The sequence below is a fragment of the Lutjanus erythropterus genome, chromosome 20 (genome assembly GCF_056507025.1).
Source record: "Lutjanus erythropterus isolate fLutEry1 chromosome 20, fLutEry1.hap2, whole genome shotgun sequence".
NCBI lineage: Eukaryota > Metazoa > Chordata > Actinopteri > Lutjaniformes > Lutjanidae > Lutjanus > Lutjanus erythropterus.
Genome location: NC_139336.1, coordinates 8,346,114 through 8,366,349, shown reverse-complemented (window position 1 = coordinate 8,366,349; position 20,236 = coordinate 8,346,114). Strand labels below are relative to the sequence as shown.

At 40.3% G+C, this 20,236-nt stretch overlaps 1 protein-coding gene across 3 annotated transcripts in view; it reads right to left on the bottom strand.

Moving 5' to 3' along the window:
* The window catches only part of whrna (whirlin a), a 202,323-nt gene that overhangs the window by 7,674 nt on the left and 174,413 nt on the right, over positions 1-20,236 (bottom strand). For all 3 annotated transcript variants that reach the window (XM_084746018.1, XM_084746019.1, XM_084746021.1), the window contains 5 exons: positions 19,521-19,742; positions 13,628-13,702; positions 10,990-11,578; positions 9,279-9,445; positions 5,411-5,533 (listed from right to left, as the gene is read on the bottom strand). In XM_084746018.1, coding sequence (XP_084602144.1) covers positions 5,411-5,533; positions 9,279-9,445; positions 10,990-11,578; positions 13,628-13,702; positions 19,521-19,742 — 1,176 coding nt within the window. The remainder of the gene's footprint in view (positions 1-5,410; positions 5,534-9,278; positions 9,446-10,989; positions 11,579-13,627; positions 13,703-19,520; positions 19,743-20,236) is intronic.

Below are 20,236 nucleotides of genomic sequence, written 5' to 3'. Positions count from 1 at the left end.
CGATCACATTTTTATGCTGCTGATATGATTGTCACTCATCTATGAACCATATTGGCTGGAAGAGGGCTGATACCAATTTTATTAAAGCAGCAAGTATAGCAGTATAATAGGTCAGTTAAATATTAAGCCAAACCTGTGATTACCACTAAGTGTCATAGGTGACTGAGCTGCTCCCGTGTGGAACATAATAAGAGCCCAGGAATGAGAAACCTGTTTTCCATACATGTGTGCTGGCTTGGCTTGACTTGATTTGACTCAGCATGTCAGCCCAGCACGGTAGAGATTTGCATCTCTATTACAACAGTGCTACCCACTTGATGGTGTGTCTTTTACCGGAGGATGAGCTTAGCTTGGGTTGAGCAGCTGTACCATGGTGGTTTTCTATAAATTCTTCAAACTAAAAGCCCACCATTATTTTGCTTTTTAAAAGTTTTTCTTATGAAGTAACATTACCACTAAATGCTGTCATCAGCAGTTAAGTAAACACGATCCCTATCAGCTGAAAATGAATGAAACAGTAAAACAAGGCAGATATCTGAAAGTACAAACAGCAACACAGGAGAGAAACTAAACATCAAACCACAGAGATTCAGTTAGAAGCTACAAAGTACTGAGAGCTGAACACAGAGACTTTTAAAACATCTCCTTCTCTCTGCTCTCCTGCACACAAGAGTTGAGTCTTGCAATGCATACTTGTTTTGGTGGAGGTGGGGTCATCCAAGGCTGGACACGGTGGACAAGACGTCACCACAACCCACTGGGAGGCAGGCCGGGTGAGCTTTGACCCTACTCCAGAGATGGTCCATCTTGGGCGTTACTTGGCACAGCTTTGTGGCGTTATAAGTGGTAATGAAATAGTAAATCAGTGTGGCACAGTTTGACTTGGCACAGACAAAAGTGCCAATGGAAAATCTCCAGGAGTGGAGTTGCAAGTCAGCAAGTTTTCCACAACACACTCCTTCAAATGTGCCATGTTAAGAAATTATTTTAATTTGAAACACATACAAGGAGTGTTGAGTTTTTATTAATGGTGGAATCCAGACACTCTAAAGGGACAGTTCACCCCCAAATAAAAAATACATATTTTGTAGTGTAGCCTGTAGTGCTATTTACCCATGTCTTTTGGTGTGAGTTTCAGACTTTTGGGGTTATAAACCCTAGAGATGTCTGTCTTCTCTCCAATATAATGGGACTAAATGGCATTTGAAAAATTCAAAACCAGTGTCTCTTTCCAAAACTCAGTGTGAGTGCCATTTACTCCCATCATATTGGAGAGAAGGCAGACATCTCTATGGCTGATATCTCCAAAACTCTGCAATTCACACTAAAACAATCTAGATGGAAGAATATCACTATGTACCAGGGAGAAAATTAGGTGGGTTTGATTTTGGGGTGAACTGTCCCTTTAAGTGGGCAAACTGATGGGATCAAAACAAGGCTTTGCATTTCAGTTATGTTACTGCCCTGTATTGCGTCCCTACATAATACCACTGATGTTTTTATGTTTTTTTATATTCCATTGTTAAATTTCTATTTCATATTCGTGCTTCTTGCCTGGCAGTACTTGCTTTTTTTATCTTTTAATCATTATTTTCCCATACTAGGTTTATTGTTATGCACCCAAACACCAGGATAAATTCTTTGTATGTGAAAATCTACTTGGCAATAAATCAGATTCAGACGGTTTCTGTTTGGATCTTTATGTTTGTGATTTTCCACTATTTACCTCCCTTTCTGAGGAAAATATAATAATTTAGCAAAGAAGCAGCTCTGATATAAAATTATGCAGGCTGTCTCCTCGCCTCGGGAGACAAAACAGAAACACATACATCAGATAAAAAACTTTAAATGGAAGAGAACCTGATAACCCATCTTCCTGCTTTTGTTTGGGGATTTGTATCATGAGCGAGGATGGGAGCAACTCCAGGAATTAAAACATATTTGTCTGCTTGGTCCCGATGCAACCTTTCCCACAATGTTCTTCTTATTACCTACATAGCCACCAAACACCCAAACACCAGACCTCTACTTCCTCATCTGTACAAATCCTCCTTAGTCCTCCTCTCCTTATTAACACCACTCTCACTTCTTTTGCATCCTTCACTCACACTTGCCATCCTTTCTTCCAGTCCTTGATTTTGAATGTGCTGATTTCCAATCCTTTTATCCCTCCCCTCGCAATCAGCAGCCCTTTTTTTATTTCAATCACCACCTCTGTGGAGTGGGAGGCTGACAGACAGCTTTGAATGGGGTGTGGACTGTAGCCTGTCGCTGCTCACTGTTCTGATCTTTAAATTGTAATGCTCTGCTCCTCTGTGTTTAGGAAATGATTAGTGCTACAGATAGTCCTGAGCTAATACAAGGCTTTGTTGACTTGCAAATTACCATGGCAGACAGACATATGCACACCCAGTCGCAGTAATAGCTTTCTTCAGAGGTGTCTAACCTGTCACATTGAGCTAAGCTGTCAATATTTGAATTTCAGTCCGCGTAGCCAGTAGATCTGAATTTCCAGTATTTTTGGCTGTACCGCAACAAAGAACATCCAGCCCTATAAATGCAAAAGTCTGTTTCTGAGTGACTAAGTGATGAATTTATACCATTAGTGCTCTTTCGAAATGAACAGGCACACACGGTCCTCTATTACATCCTCAGAGGACTTTTACAATGGTTCCACACATTGACTGCTGCTCATTACAAATAAATTGCATGCTAAGAACAGAATATTCTGCTGTCTTGGATACCACTATCTGAAGGCTTCATTATAATTCATTCATTATAATTCAGTCTCTTTCAAATTAAACATTTCAAGATATAAGTGGAAGGTATTGTACTCGCAATTACATTTATAATTTTTTTTACTCAAACGTAGCTTAATCATATCATGCAATGCTTTTCTACACTTTAAAGGCATAATATACAACACTTCCTAAAAATGCAATGTATAGACTCATATAAACATAATCCCTTCCAATCATCATTTATGACTGACTAGAAGTGTGTGGTGGTGGCTGTATCTGCAGAGGCCCTGCCCTCTGCCTGGGTTTCTCATTATTTTTGCTGTGCTCAGGATGCTTTACCAACCGAAAAGGTCGGTATTTCACTTCCTGTGAATGAGACTCTTTCTGGTACACTTGCAGACAGCAACAAATATCGCTGAGACCACTATAGAAAACTGCAGATGATCATTTATCCAAGAATTCACATTAGAGATACTACCACTGATTATCTGTGACTATTTGGCCCCAGTATAGCACACTGACCATGCATGGTCTAGCCATGGTCTATACTAGGTTTTCAACTAGTCTTGTTAAATGCAGTAAGATTTGTTGATTGCTGTTTGTAAACCATTCAAAGTTCCTCCTCAGGACAACACGATAGCAGTGCTGATCGAGAGAGCTGGAGAGTGAATGAAGAGAGGGAGCAGCGATAGCAAGATCAAAGAGAGAATCAGAGGAATAAAACGCTATTTTCTGTTTCACAGTGGTTCTGTACAATTCTGCAGGAGGGATTCTGTGTGAATGCAGCCAAAGTGCACACTCCATCCTGTCTGCAGCCTCTCTGCTCTGGGTGTGCATAACTCAGCCAGGAGAGATATGGAGACAGCGATGAAACCGTTAGTCGCTATGTTTTATAGAGTCCCGACACCCTGCATGCTGTTACTGAGCCACTGCTCAAAGGTTGACACCCAGACACGTCACAAACACAACAAATTAAGACAGTACAGGTGAAGGGTAGGGGCTCTGCAGATACATACATCAACGTACACTAGTGGGTCAGAAGTGATAACTGAGAGGAATTATCTTTTGCATTTTTATCTACCAAAAATGCTATTTGCACCAGGTTGGAATAGCCTGTGGCTATGTACACACAAGTGAATAGCCTAGCACACAGGTACCCACATGTCCATAGCCAGCAATGCTATTTGCATACATGGCAGAGATCTTTTCCCAAAATTAACCAAACAGTAATGTTGTTAAAATGTAACCAAACTGCGACTGAAAATTGAAGAAAGGCAGATGCTGTTTGCACCCAGGGTGGAATAGCCAGCATGGCTCATCTCAAGCCTTCATGTCAAGGACGACAAAATACTCATATTTCACTTATTTATTTCACATTGAGAACAGATTCATAAACAAACACTTATGCATTTTGGCACAAAGCTGTCATTAGAGTGTTGTTGCGCGTTTTGTGGTCTAGCATTTCACTAAGAACCCCATTGTTGAAGTGCAAACTCCTTTTCCACATTCAGCCAATGTGGCTATTTACACTTGAGTGTATATAGCCTATATGGAAGAGACAAGCATCCAGATGTCCATAGCCAACATCGCTATTTGCACCCAGGTTGCAAATAGGCAATGTGGGTATTTACACCTGCATGGCAGAGGCAAACCATTACCTTTTCCTGAAACTACCCAAGTACTTTTGTTGCCTAAATAAAAAATAATGAAACTGTGACTTGAAACTAAACACGATAATTTAAAAAAGTGTGAATATAAGTCAACTAAGTCTAAAAATAGCTATCACTGACTGCTAATTTCACACTAGACTAAACTCCTACTTCAATTGGTCAGGTCTCAAACCACACCATCCTGTGGGAGAGTCCTTTGCTTAAACCATACAACCTACGCCTGTGTAGTCTCTTGTTTATAGCGAATTTGATTCTATTTATTAAGGTAGACTAAAGGGGGGCGGGTGTGAATAGCCAGAGTCCTGTGGGAGAGGACATCATCCTCTCTGCAGAGACTTTGTCGCTCTTCATAGTTAAACTAGGGCACTGGGTGTAAATAGCTGTGGTGTAACTATTTTCATCCAGGTGTAAATAGAGACTACATCACAGGTCAACACATTGTAGAAACCAACCCATTGTCTTTAAATGCAAGTATGCTCTAACTACTTGAGATGTGACACATGTAACTCTGTTTAGCCTCATTAAACTAAACATTAGCATATCTGAATCTTTAGCTTTTATGTAAAAGGTGCTATATAATCTCCCTTAGGTGTTGCTGCTGATTCTGCCTTTATTCCCTTACACCAACATTATATTAACTGCCTGAAAGTATTGCAGAGAATTACCAGTCTCCAGGCAGTCACTAATGTTGTAATCATCTTTTTGAGGGTTTCAACAAGGACAAAATTAGCAGGAATCTCAGTGAGAGTTCAACTGCAGTGTTAAACCATATAAAGCCTTAAAGGACATCAAATCCCACCTGAAAAGTAGGTGCATGATACCATCGCAGAGAATCAAAGAAGGCACCCAGAATATAATAAACACAGTCAGAAATATGAAGAGAATATTGTACTGAGAATATGGAGCTGACTGCATGTCAACAAGCATACAGGGTTAGGTAGAGGTGAGCCTAGTGGGGGGTATTATTTTAAACATTATTTTGTTTTCTTCGTGACTCACCTGTATTGTGACAATTCGTGGCAGTGGCTGGCGAGTGTTGGCTCCACCTTCAATGGCAATACCCAGGGTGCTGGCACTCTTTGCCACCCTCACTAGTGTAGAGGTGGGCTCCAGCAGCCCCGGCTAAAGTGCGCGGGAGAGAGAGGAGCACAAGTTATAATCTAAAAAACATTATCTATGCATATTTATTAGCCTGAATATATTCATAACATTACACAACCTCCCTGTGTCTGCTTTGCATTTGTGCCACTATGAATACTTATATATTTTTTTGCCTTTGTTTATCCAAAGAAGAGCTTTGTTTTTTCTGAGCAAACATGTTCAAGAGTCATCCCAAAGGATTTACACATTCGTAAAGGCCACGACTCCGTATTAACATGTACATATTCAATCCTGGTGACATATTCGCGAATGAGAAATCATGTTTACCAGCTTCACAAGTCAGAGGACAAAAGAAATAACACATTTTAAATCTGTTTTGCTATTTTTCTTACTGTTTTTCACTCTACTTTTATAAAGATATCAATGTTTTTGTTTTCTTTTTCTATTTATTCACCTTCATGTGAGTAAAGTTTCTCAGGGTTTTTGGTCAGCATGCTAATCTGAATGTTCCAGGGGCTTTATGTCCATATTTTAAGACAAATACTAATGTTGGAACAGTGGATGCACACCATATAACTGCAGCAGCCCAACTTCAAATCTGTCTGAGGACATTTATTGTTGCATCCCACAGCTCCCTCTCTCTGTGCCCCATGTTGAAAAAAAAATCAAATAAAGGCAAAATAGTCACTAAAAATAATTTCAAAAGACTATCCTCAGCTTCTTTTTGGCCACTAAGCCACAAAAACAGACAGACACATATACACATGTTGACACCCTGTAGAGTCGCTATAGCCAACCAAACATTAGCATTCATTAGAACGTGTGTTTGCGTCTGTATTCATGCTACTTTTAGCTTTGATTTAATCTCCTTCAAGTCCTGTGAAAAATATCTGGCTCTTCAGCTGTTAGATGTCCCACTTGACCAGCTATTCCCTAACTTTCTATCTGGTGAGAGCTTTGCAAAATAAAAGGCTGCATGCGGTGTTGCCAGAACATCATTATTTGTTTGGCTTTTTCTCTTCTGCTTTCTCTTTCTCCCTCTTCGTGTGTGTGTGGAAGATGTACAATTTAAGTTTGCGTATTTTAAAGGCTTGTTAGACTTAATCAAGTTAGATGAAACCCACTGTTTCGTCATTTGAGCTGTTCATCTATGCGTTCTTTATTTTTAAGGCAGAAGGGCAGAAAGGGAAGCAAAAATGTTGTTGAAACCTCCTGTCTGGGTTCTAGTGCACTTGTCAACACTTGAATTATTGTTTTTTGCTATGTTTATGAATTCATTTGTATTGTATTATTGTTTTAGATAACATTTGATCATCTTCTAAATCTTTTTTGGCAGATTTTGAGTAATTATTGGGCTGGAAAACATCAAACCAATCTGGCAGCACTGGTTGCAAGGCAGACGCCAAGCTGGGCTTCTAGCTGTTGGACTAGTCAGTAATATTAGCTGGCTCGCTAAGTTTCGTGTTGTTATGCTCGCTTGGTGTTTGGCTGTGTTAGTGAAGTTGTTGACTCACTAGTTTTTGATCAAAAGTAATGTCATCATAACAACATAAAGGTTTGGCATGCTGGTTAAGCCTGATGTTAGCTAGAGTTGCTGAGTACGAACAAAAAAGTCATTCCAAGTTTCCTATGGAGCAATCACAGACAGCTGTTTATCTCAGAATATGGACAGAAAACCCTGGGACACATGTTTATGCTTTTCAGAAAAGGCCAATTAAATGAAACCCTGTCATGAGAAAACTTACTCAACTACTAGTTACATAGTGGAACAGCAAGCAAAAGCGGCTGAACTGAGGTTTTTTATAAAACACCCAGGATGTTTAGCTCACCTTCATCTAAGCCTTCTCTAAAACATGATGTTAGGTTTTTATGAGCACATAATTTTCCTCTTTTCAGCACAGTCTTGCTTGACACTCAGGAGCAAAAAGAGAATAAATGCAGCAAGTTGATTCAACCTTCACATTTATGGCCTAATAATTTCAATCTAAAACAGACATTGAACGAAACAGCCCTCTCATCATAAACAATCAGGCTACTCCCATCCTTACTTGTTACTCTTTCCATCAATCAGTAAGAACCACAGACAGATTTGAGAGTTTCATTATGCTACACTGCAGTGACTGATGGAATAAATGATGGAGCATGTGAGTGAATGAATGACATGAGGGAAAAATAAACAAATGAGTGAAACAAAGGAAACAGTCTGTGTGAGCAAACAGAGGGAGGAGAGAAGAGATCACAGTTAGGATTGAGAACAGATTCTGGAGGAGAAATAGCAATAAAGAACATCAATTTATCAACTCGTACGTTTTTCAGCTGACACACACCCATACATGTTCATATTTCTATACTTGTGAGGACCCATGCTGACATAATAATGCATTCTCTACCCCCAGCTCAGTGGTTCTCAAACAGGCATCCTGGGACCTCCAGGGGTCCGTGGCACTCTGCCAGGTGGTCTGTGAAAAGTTTTCAGATGCGTTCTTTTAAATTATCGTGAAAGATTTTTACAAAAGGCTTCACCCAAATGCCTCACCCACAGGTCTCCATGTGTCATGTGGGTCACATGTCTACATGGGCACTCTGTGTTGACATGGTGCAAACATTTTTAATATGTCTAATATCATTTTCATACATATATCTTGTGTAGTTCTTTCACATGAGGAGAAATGTAAAATTCTTAGTCTTCAGATTATTCCAGGGACATACATGTGGGGCTCCCTGGTATATTGTCTATCTTATAAGGGATCCTTGGCTGAGAAAAAAAATTGAGATCCTCTGCTCTAACTAACCTGAACTTACAAGTAAAACCTACTCTAATATAGTGTAATGTAACTCTCCAGCAGTCCATCAAAGAAGTAAGGATCTGACACACTTTAAAAAATATGTAATTTCCACAAATGTCCCCCTTTCCTAAAGTATCTTTTGCTTCCAAAATGTCTGCATTTAATTTTTTTTGTCATCTTCCAATTTCCAAAAAGCTCTCCAATTCCTAAAAATGTTTGCTTGTTTGTGCCACTGATTGTACTGGCTGTGGTGATTCTATCTGAAAATGGCTGGCATTAATGGAAACACAAGAATTTCAGTTTTCTATTAGTATGCTGCATGTTTCCATAGTAGATGTGTGTTTTCATGGATTTAAGTGAAAAAGTAAACATCTTCCAATTTTTTGTACAGTGTGAGTGACTGAATATGTTACTGGATAGGACTGACTGGACCTTACAAATAAAATAAATATATTACAGGTCGTAGGCTTACTTTTGAGTCAAATGTTACTGTTCTGAATTTTGCATTGGTGTTCATTTATTTGTGATCGTACCTGCACCAGTGACTGTATCTGGGAATGACTGGCATGGACTGAAACATCAGAATCACAACAATGGTATGCTGCATGAGCACACACGTTTTCATAGTAGTTTACACAGTAGTTGGGTACTGTGAATCCACCAATACTTAACAAAAACTCAGACAGTACTTTCCAAAAAGGTTGTCAAATTCCAAAAATGGTCTCTAATTCCTCCCAAATTCTTCCAGAGATTATACTTCATTTCCAGAACTTTCAAACAATGCCCAAACCATGTAAAATGTTCTCGCTTTCCAAACCTCCAAAAATCTCACTCTAATTGGTCCTCACAAAATAGAAATACTCTACTACTGACACACACAACTAAATTACTTGAATACATTTCTCATTCCTCTGAACTTAACAATAACTCCACTCATCCACCCATGTTTGTCTCACAGCTGTTCTGAATCACCCCCTCACCGGTTTGGAGGGGTTGTCCCCCCCGCCCCCTTGGGTGTCTCGGGGGTGGCGTGTGCGTGAGGAATGGGGGCTGCTGTCTTTGCTGATGTGTCCTGACTCAGCTATGTCCACCCCGCTGTCCTCGCTGAGGGTCTGGCCGCCGTCTGACAGCTGAGACAGGGCGCCACCTGAGAGTAAACAAGGCACACATGACACGATGAGGGGAATCCTAATGTTACTGCATGAAAGCAGTCTGATTTTATTGATTTTACTTCAACTTTAAGAGCCGTCTTGAGTTTAGCCATAATTGAAACAAATAAAGATTTTCCTTAGTTTTAGATGTGGTGTTAAAAAAACAGATTTTTAGATTTGCTCTGATAAAGATTTGATTTTTAGGATTAAAAGCTTTAAGATTAGTGATGTTTTGCATGCAGTGGCAGTCGTACACGGTGTTCTGGGTAATTGCTCATTTACGCACATTACACCCAAGTAAAAGCATATTTGAAAAGATAATACATGTGATATTTATAAACATCTGCTTCATAACAGAAACTGCAAATATCTTTCTTTTCTTTTTTTTTGGCAAACAGTGATAATTAACAAACATTAGAATCTGTCCAGTATCAGTAAGTGAATGTCAGCATCTAATCTGAATGTTTCACAATCATTTACAAAGTTAATTAAAGGAAGAATTAATTGAAAAATACTACAATTTTTATTCCAAAACTTCTATGTGCATCTATAGTCAATGAACATGTTTAAAATATATGCAGCTCCAATAAAAAGCCATAAAAAGTGAGCATGCCTCTTTCATTGGAGTAGTAGTGGTTGATGATACATGTATTAGGTGTAAAATTACTGAGAAAAAAAAAGAAAAAACATATTTTTTGTGCCGAAAATAAATAAAAAATTTTTGGTAACACGTTATTTGAGTGTGTGCATAAGACTGTAGGGACACTGTCAGAGCCATGTCACGACACTTGTCATCAACATGGAGTCTTTATGAATGTTTATGACTGTTGTATTTAAGTGTCATTCAGTCTATTATGCCATTTTTAATGCAGAGTTGAAATCTACTGTCATAAAAACAGCCACATAACATTTAATGACATCCATATGAGAAGCCCAAATGGTACCACTTTACCTGGGGTTAAAGGAATCATTCATGACACCATTATAAAAGCATTTTATAACTTATGAATGTTTATAACTGTTGTCATTGAGTGACATTTGGTCAATTGTCACTTTTAATGCATAACTGATATTGTTTGAGATGCCATTCTTATGACCTTTTGACATTAACCAAGACAAAAATGTATTTGCTATGACAACTTGACATAATCAAACTTAAAGAAATGGTTTAGATTTATGTTTTATACATTATATTAAACTTCAATATGTGCTGGTTTTCACTTCAGTAAATATCAACTTTGTCAACTTTGCATTAAAACTGAAAATTGACCGAATCACAACTGAGTGTCAATCATGTTCATGACAGGTGTCATGTAATGATTATGACAGTGTCACGATGGTCTTATGCACAACCTGTCAACATTATGTTATGATTTTTTTTGTGACATATTCATTTGAAAACTATTTTACAGGTTGATCAACAACTTAAAATAATAATTAGTTACAGCCTTACACGCGCATGTTATTAATTTGACAAAAATGCAATCCTTGATATGTGTCAGGTCTGTATGTTTTACCTCCAGCGCTCTATGTTCCTCACCTCGTGCTTGGGGCAGCGGTCGCACCTCGTTGACATCAGGCTCTGCGTTGGGCCTGTGAACCTCCACTGTTACAAACTGCTGTTTAGAGCCAGAAGGGGAGGCAGGGGAAGCTTTGGACATGGATGCTGGCTTAAGGGGCAGAGAAGGGGGTGGTGGCGGGGGAGCAGGGAGTGGAGGTGGAGGTGGAGGCGAAGGGGACGGCGCAGCTGGTTTGGCGCCTCTGCTGGGGGACTGGACCCTGGGGAAAGGGCCAATGTTGTGCTGGGTGACCATGGACAACTGAGCAGATGTCATTTGTTCTTTCTTGGAGGGTACCGGGGGATCTCTCTTTCTGACAGCCGCATAATCCCGAGACGGGTCCCTGGGATGGTCTCCTTTGTGGTGCAGTGAGGGTGAAGCAGAGCCCTGTCCTGGCTCTTTGCTGTGGCTGTGAGAGGTTGGGGCTGTGAAGTACAGGCCTGAGTGGGAGGATTCGGACGAGGGGCATTTGTTGAGCTGCTCTCGCCTACTCGGGCGCCTCTGCACCCCGGGTGGGGGCGGAGGCTTGAAGGAGGGGGGAGACTCAGCTGTGGTGGACTGTACATCGTCCTGAAGTGAGAGGATATATTCATCATTGATTAGGGGTGTAACACTGTATTATGGCACAATATAACCCAATATAAACTGTCGCTGCATCAGTTCTGACTTTTGTTTTTTGCATAAATAAAATGCTAGTGGGCGAAATTTTATTACACTGACAACTGTCAGAGCTTTCAACTACTGTGTAAAATTTTTCACTAAAGTCCTCAAAAAATGTGGCACCTCATAAATGTAATTTCGTTTTGTGCTGCAGATGTTTAAAAGTGGATTTGTGGCAAAGTGAGGAGTTTTACTTCTCATTTACATTTACACTACATGAGTACACTGAGGTATTACTAATTCTTTGTTTAGCTGGGTCGCTTCACATCTTTTCTCACATGCCTCTAGTTTTACTGCACCTACAGAGGTTTTGGTTTTATTTTTATTGGCTTTATCTGCTTATAAGTGTTCTGCTGCCACCCCGCCAGTACAGTGGAAGTGAATGTGGTTTGTGTTGTGGCGGTCACAGCATGGAAAAATTACATTTTAATAATTCAGTAGCTACATGTTTTCCAAAACAGTGCCCAAATTACTCTGCAAAATCCAAAGAATACCAGCCTCATGTCTACCTCTGCCTCACGTCGCCAGACTGGCTTCCCATATTATCATTCTGCTTTTGGGGGAAAACACTCCCGCTCGTTTGTATGTTTTAGACAATCACAATCATCTTATTAAGCACAAAGCCCAGGATCCAGGGACACTGCTCTTGCAAAACAACTTGCTTTGGTGGAACATTTGCACACTGCTTCTTGATGCAAGTTAGCCTTGTCTCTATACTTTACCTCCGCCCTGTTCATAACTTATTACCCACTGTAGACACTTGTGGGAGGCATCACTGGACTCAGCTTTCCATTGATGTGACTTGTGTCCTCATACTTTAGCCATGGACGTCAAGTGTGTGAATGTGTGCACAGGTGGATAGATGTGTGAATGTACATAGCAATAGATGGTCACAGCTATTGCAAATTTTGTACTTGTTTAAATGCCATTTATGAATGCTGTGAGTGCCACAATTAAATTATGCTATTAGACGGAGGTAACAAAATATTACATTTATTTACATCTAAAGGTGAATAAATAATTTTGAACCCTGTATCATGTACTGTACTGACAAGTGACTGCAGAGCTAGACTCCTAATTTGTAACATGCAGAGGAAATACATTTAAAAGCAAAGTTCAGACCCACTGCTTGCATCCTTTCTTTATGATTCTCACCATTTTTCATTCACACAAACACATTTAACACCTGTGTAGCTACTCCACCAGTTTTACTGACAATAACAGCCGACTTGGAGACGTTTAATGCATTCAAACCTGGTTGAACACGTCGCTGCTTGTTGGTGTGATTCCGTCGGCATCCTGTTCAAGGTAAGAGTGTTCAAACACAAACTGAATGGTGGAATGAACAACACTGAGACATGAGTGGCTCACCGGTGAAAGAAACATAAAATGAGCAGAAAAGGAAGTTTCCAAAAGAAAAATAAGGTATGATTTGAGTTGCAGGTAGCCTTGGACGATGGGGGACTAAAAGCTTTCTCCATGACCTCCCACCTTTCTCCTGCTGTTCAAGATAAACATGTGAGACCTTTTGATATCTCTTGTTGCGTTTGAAACTGCAATATATATTTCTTTTAAGCCCAAGGAGCAACCATAAGTTCTTCTTTCTTGCAGAGAGGGAAAGGCAGGAGGAGAACTGGACACATTGTGACCAACAAAGAAAAGCTGAAGAAAGGCTTAAGCAGCACTTACTTTCACAAAGCTTTACTTCTCTTTCGTTCTTGTTCTAATTTGGTGCAAACACTTGTTTCACTCCAACTCAGTTTACGATACAAAGCCTGCAGGTCAGCAACATCTCCGTCCCAACATTTTCTCTCCTCTCCTTCCCATTTTTTTCTTTTCTTTCTTTCTTTTTTTTTTTTTTTACCATTTTCTTCCCACCCCTCCTCACTTCTCCCCTGTGTCGCATCCATCTTTATCAGGCTGAAGCAGGGCTCGTGCCTGCCTGCCTGCCAGGCTCACCAGAGAGATGTCGGTCAGCAGCGTGTTCAGACTCTCCGGAGGAACATCCTCATTACTCTCCACCACGCTGTCGTTCTGAGAGATGCAGGAAAGAAATGAGAGGGACACGAGGTGGGTGTAGGGGAAGGTAATGGAAAAGAGGAAAGACAGAAAAATAGAGCAGAGGAAGGAGGAGGAAGAGAGTGATTAAAGTGACAGAGAGAAGGCTTGTGAGCAGATGTTAAACACAGATGTGTGTTTGTCCCAGAACATATGCCGAATTAGATTCGGTGGATGTTCCACGTCCCCTAGAAAAAAAGGAACGACGTCAATAGCTGTTTGTGTTTGCTTGCCAACCTCAGCGTTTAAAAGGAAGGCAAGCAAATAAAGCATGCACACACACAGTCACACACACTCACACACAGCTATCATGTCTTCTTCCACAAGCTAAACACACATGCTGTGAAATCGATAAAGAACCATCAGCTCAGTTCAAAGCAGGATTTGGCAGCTCAATCCCACCGCCATGGTGGAGAGAGGAGGTAATTTGTGGCAGATCTGTGAGTGATTTCGGAGCAGAGGAGCCGAGTTCAGAGAAACGTTGCCCTTCATTTAACTCTGCCACTAAACCAAAACAAAAGCCTCATCAATTCAGCTTAATTACCCCTCGCTGCTGCACGGGGAGCACTTAGAGACAATTTATTTATCACAAGAGTCAATCGACTTTCTACATGCGGAGACGCTGCTCTGCACTGTAAGCACTCAGAGCATGCCAGGTCTGCGCGAACGTATGATGGTGTTCATCCACAGTCAGCATCCAGGGTTTATGTGTGTAACTCAGTCTACCCAGGAATCATTTTAGGTGATTCTGCAGAACACCAGAGCATGTATGACTGCAGCGATCAGTTAAAACAGTATCAGATCATTAATTTCTAGATCTGACAGGTGTGGTACATCATGAAGGACAACCCGCCCTGAGCAGTTTGGTATTGTGGGAAGCAACCAATTCTGCATCTGTGACACCTCACAACAAAAAGATAAGTGTATCACAATTCTGGCCCCCTGCGTCAAACTCAAGACTCATGTGCCAAATTCAGCCTGGCACCTCATTTCCTGTGGCCCACGAGAGCTTGCAATGAATATGATTTGTGCAATAGAATTCCATGCTGTGTTACAGAAGTACGGTGTCCATAAATTGCATGTCCCAGAACGCATCCTAGTTTTGTTATCTACACATAGTGTCTTAATAACATATAGCCATTTCCAGCGGTGGCACTCAAAGTAATTGTAGCAGCCTGGCAAAATGCTGTCATTTCATTTCTAAGCAAATATATATTTTGGATTTGAAAGGTTTCTTGAATAGTACAGTCAACAGACTCAACCATGATCCTTATTTGATTTTATTAATTATTACTACTTTGTGTATTTGATTTTTTTAAATAAGTTGTAGGCTATGATAGTTGTACATTTAAATGTCTGCTTGCCACTATTTTTCCTAGCTGGACGCCTACGACATGCTCCGTGACACGTCAGATGCCATTGTCAATGACTCTGTTATGCCTGTTGACAGACTGCAAGCTATAACTGGCTCTACATGTAGTCTGACACGTCTCTCGGTTACTTCACAGCAGGAATTTAAGGTGCCATGATCGCCTGAATTGGCATGGTGAGCAACGTTAAAGACAAATGTTGTACAATCCAGACCAAACACGCTGAGCTAGGCAGCTCTGATTCATTCTGTATGAGTGCAATTTATTGGCACATCCTCAAGTCTGAAGAAAAGCAGTAGCTCGTAACGTTATGGATGTGCCAATAAATTGCACTTAAGGGAGCTACAGTGTGCAGACCTTTTTTCCATGTTTTCATTGCTGTCTTCCATTGTTCCAGCGCCTGCCTTAAATGGTATTTCATTGTGCAAGAATACTAGGGCTGGGTATTGTTTAAAAAAATATTATCAATACCAGTACCCCCAAAGTGAGTATTTCATTTGATACCTTTTTTAACATGAAGCCTTCAGGAGTCTTGGTGGCATCTCACACACCACAGACTATATGGGTTGTAGCTGCTGTGGTAGTGGCCCCATCACACATTGAAATGATAAATGCTTTTTCCAATTGGTTGTGACAAACCCATTCAAATAGTCATTTCTTTCTACATACATTGTTCCTGGGTACAAAAATGATTGTTTTCAGGTATGGTTTGACTGGGTTATTTCAATAAATAACCAATATCCAGCCCTAATTACCATAAATTGTTTGGCATTTTCTGTGAATTGAGTAGAGAGAAACAAATGACTTGAGGGGAGCATGACAGGATGCAACAGACAAACTGCAACAACAGTGGAAGCAATTGTGATTACTGATCTCCCTACAGATGGTTGTCGATGGTGTTTCATGGCTGCTGTGGCTGTGCAGTGTTTGATCTGAGCCAGGCTGCAGTCAGACCCAAAATAGTGAAGAAAAACACAATGCGCTGCATTGGTGTTAGCATTTGGCTCCAGGTATGGATAAGAAGTAGGGATGCACCCAAATCTGAATATGTTATTATTGTTCTATCTGAAGTTTCTCATTAGCATTTGGAAAAAGTCAGCTCCATGATTACCTTGGCATTGTTAAAGGTTGCATCTACCTTAATCAGACACTGAATTAATGCACCAAGATTATTCCCTTCAACAGAAGGATATTTTTATATTGCTGTAAGTCTTTATAGTAAAGCAAAACAGAATCCTTTTATTTATTAAATATTTTTTTCAGATCTATAATTAATGCTGGATATTTCTTTAGAGTTGTTTTAAACCTAAACTAAAACATATATCAACCACACTGTAAATTGATATCGAAAGATATTACTCCAAATAATGTGATATATAAAAAAAACAACATTGTCATTTAATGTAATCTGAGGTTCTGCAGAATCATCCAACACCAACATTGTGTTTGGCCAGCAAGTGAGTATCCAAGCTGCAACTGTGTGTGTATGTTTATTTCTATAACGTGTGTACGATATGTGTGTGTGCACGTGTGTGTGCACAAGCATTGGTATGCAGTTGACTATGTACCTGTGGCCCAGAAATTCAGTGTTGTTATCCTCCCAAACCCACCCAGCTCTCTAATCTGCTTAACACAGCAGTGGTAGCAGTCACCCATGGGTCCAAAACAGCACAAACAGACAGACGGGAAGAATGCAGACAAATACACACACACACACACACACACACACACACACACACACACACACATGCTCACATGCACAGACAAACGTAAATGTCGCTTCTCTGAGGGGAAAGCAAAAAGGCAGAGAAACCCATCTGAGGCATCTGAATGAGGAGGACTGTTTGGTGGAAAAATCTGCAGACAGTCAACAGCTTATCTCCGCTGTCCGCTTAGACACTGCATGTGTGTTAGATTGTGGACAAGCAATCACTCATCTTTATCCAAAACCAAACACTTGCGTGCTGACAAATTTACCACATACAAAGACGTTTGGTTTTGAATTGTTGGCCCCTGTGTAAAGTGATGTGAACAAAAACTTTTCCAGTAAACAACAGATATTGTTAAACACTTAACCAGAACATATGGGGACGGGGGACGGGTCAGGGTAGTTGTCTCCCAATTTTAAATAAATGTAAAAGTAAATCATATAAAATGTAAAGTGAGAAACTGATATACCTAATTTCAGAGTGTTTCTCTCAAGAATTAAATCCAAGTTAATGTGCTTTTCTGTGGTGAAGAAGAGTTACATGGTTTGAGCAAGTTTCACTCTGAGGAGTGGCTACAGGATGTAGGATGGTATTTTTTTTATTTTTTTTTTGGAAAGGGACAGTTTACCCTAAAATCAAAAATACATATTTTCCCCTTACTTGTAGTGCTACTCATCTGTCTAGATCGGGGCTCTTCCAGCTTTCTTCAGATAATGGACCCTTTAGCTAATAGAGAGCACTCGAGAAACAAGAACAACCACCAAGCTGCAATCTACAACTTGAAAACAACAAATTAACACCTGGGACGTTAATAATACAAATGTAAAACTACCTTTTCTTTTGCAGTGATGTAGTTATTTTAATGCCAGAGTTCGCCTCCTGACACAGAGATGCATCTTGGGTTTAGCGTCACGGTTTTTCTCCTCGAGCAGAATGTATATGTGTACAGCCTGATCTCTCTTCAGCAGTGAGTGCTGTGGAGAGGTCTGGCTATGTGAGACAATTTCTGAGCTGGACGGAAAGACAAAGTCTCTTGCTCATGAAATAACAACAATCCTCCTCTGTACACCTTGGATAATAATACAGCTAACTGGCCAGTATGTTTTAATAATATGCAGCTAACATATAGCTCTTTCCAGAATTGATGACCTGGTTATGCAAGATAATCCACAGACTTTGTTGTGAGCATGTAGGAACTACTTTCTTTCTACTGAACTACAGCCGCCAACCATATCACTGTGCAGATTCAGTATGAATGGATGACAGGTTACAGTTCAGACACCATCAATGTTTACATCCAACAGTGTCACAAGCACCAGCCTCTTAATATATTCCTGTCACTAGATGCCGAGTGCTATCTAGTTCCATTATAGTTATCTAGATGGATAAACAGCACTGTGGGTAAGAGGAAAAATATATATCTTTGATTTTTGGGTTTACTTTACCCTTTATAGAGCAATTCTAGGATTTTAGCATTTGAATGAAATTTTATATTCCCATTCACTAAAAGGTTTCCTGCTACAAGAGGACACAAAGATCACCCGAGTTTATATTAAACAAGCTCCTCTTGTGAAAGTTTTCCATAATAGAATTGAGTAAAGCATGAGGGGGGAAGGAAATGCAATGCAAATGAACCCCTGGTTGAATTATTCTGAGCAAAATATATGGCATACCTGATGTTATTTACAAAGATGGCATGCACATTCATTTTCTGAAAATACATTTTTGTAAAACTTATTTAAAAGTAACCATATTTGCCAAATTGAGCTATTATTTTTGTCTCTTTATGACAGTGATCTCACCCCCATAAAAACAGCCAGAGACTTCTTGTACAGTCACACTGTGAATCATTAGGACTGTGGACAGAGACATCACTTTCTTTAAAAGCAGCACATTTTTCATCCAAATCAAAATGGAGAAAGAAGAAAAACACTGCAAACAAATTCACTGCAAAACCACAAACCAAGGTGAGAGTCGGAGTGTATGTGTATGTGTGTCTGGTACACATCTTCCCACAGGGAACTTTACATCTCCGTGTTTAGAGTGCATCCTGCATGTGTGGGTTTGTGTTGGAAAGCATTCATCACTTTCAGCGGTGAGTCCTACCTCCATCATATCTATCAGCCACAGCAGCCTTTCCTACAGAGGGGAGGGATGGGGGGGGGGGGGGTTGGGGTGAGGTGGAAGTGATGGGGGGGTTATTGAGGTGGAAGAAAAACACAACCTATCAAATATCAGCCGAAAGACTTTTCGATCTCAACAGGAAGGCACTGAAACGTGTCATTGTTCAGTCCGACAAAGTCCACACCAGAGCAGGATCTTTTTCTACAGCAGAATCTGATATAATCCATGGAAATATATCACAATAACCTCCCTGCCTCACACGCACACACACACAGTCAACAGGAAGGAAGAGTGAGCAGACAGTCTAACACAGAAGGAACTAATCATAATTCAAACAGACAGACAGCAGCAAAACTCAGGTGCATCCATCAAAATTATTTGCACCAGACTGGAATCTCAAGTAAAAGCAGTACACGGAATATTTATTTTAAGCAAAGAGAGCAAACTTTTTCACCCAAAACTGTCCAGATGGGACACATTTTATTTTTCCATGTACCCAATAATTCTCAGATATAAAAGAAAACCCAGGTGTACACATTAAATCAAGAACAGCCAGATAATTATCAAACTGCAGTAATAACGCCAGCCTACCCGAGCAGAGCTGAGGGTGGTGTTGGTCATGAAGCTGGCTGAGGACGAGGTCAGCGTGTCAGGGTATGACACCATGGACAGGGAGTCTGTTTGGAGCGCTGTGGCTCCAGCTGTCCCCTGACGTGCCTTTAGAGCCTGAATTTCACGTCGCAGCACCAGCCCGTCGAAATGCTCCAGGTCCTGTGGGGTGACCAGACCTCGCACCTCTGACAGCAGAGAGAACTGAGGACAGGAAGGTACAGAGGGGGAGAAACAACAGGGGAAGCAATGGTTTGATGTTACAGACTAATACCAACTAAAATAATCCTTAAACCAGGATTAAATCACAGTTTACCAGAGTGCACCAGAGTGTTAACCCATATTTTAAACTGAACAGGTTTTTAAAGGGATGGTAAATGATGGTCAACCTGCCCCCAGTTTGGAGAAAAAGGAAGCTAAGCAATGTACTGCACACAACAGGGTCGGCAACAAAAGGTACTTTAGCCACTTAAAAAGGCTAAAAACTTCACACGTGTGCTATATTTAGAATATCTTCACAATTCCGCCTTGCCATTGGACAGCCTTTTCTGAGGGGAAACCACTGTTATGTAAACCAGAAATTTCTCTCTCCAATTGAAGCGCACTTCTTTCGGAAAAACAATAATTTTACCTCACACAGCACAGGAGTCTAATGCTGCCTGGATCAGTTAGTTTATTTGTGTTATTGTGTAACTTCA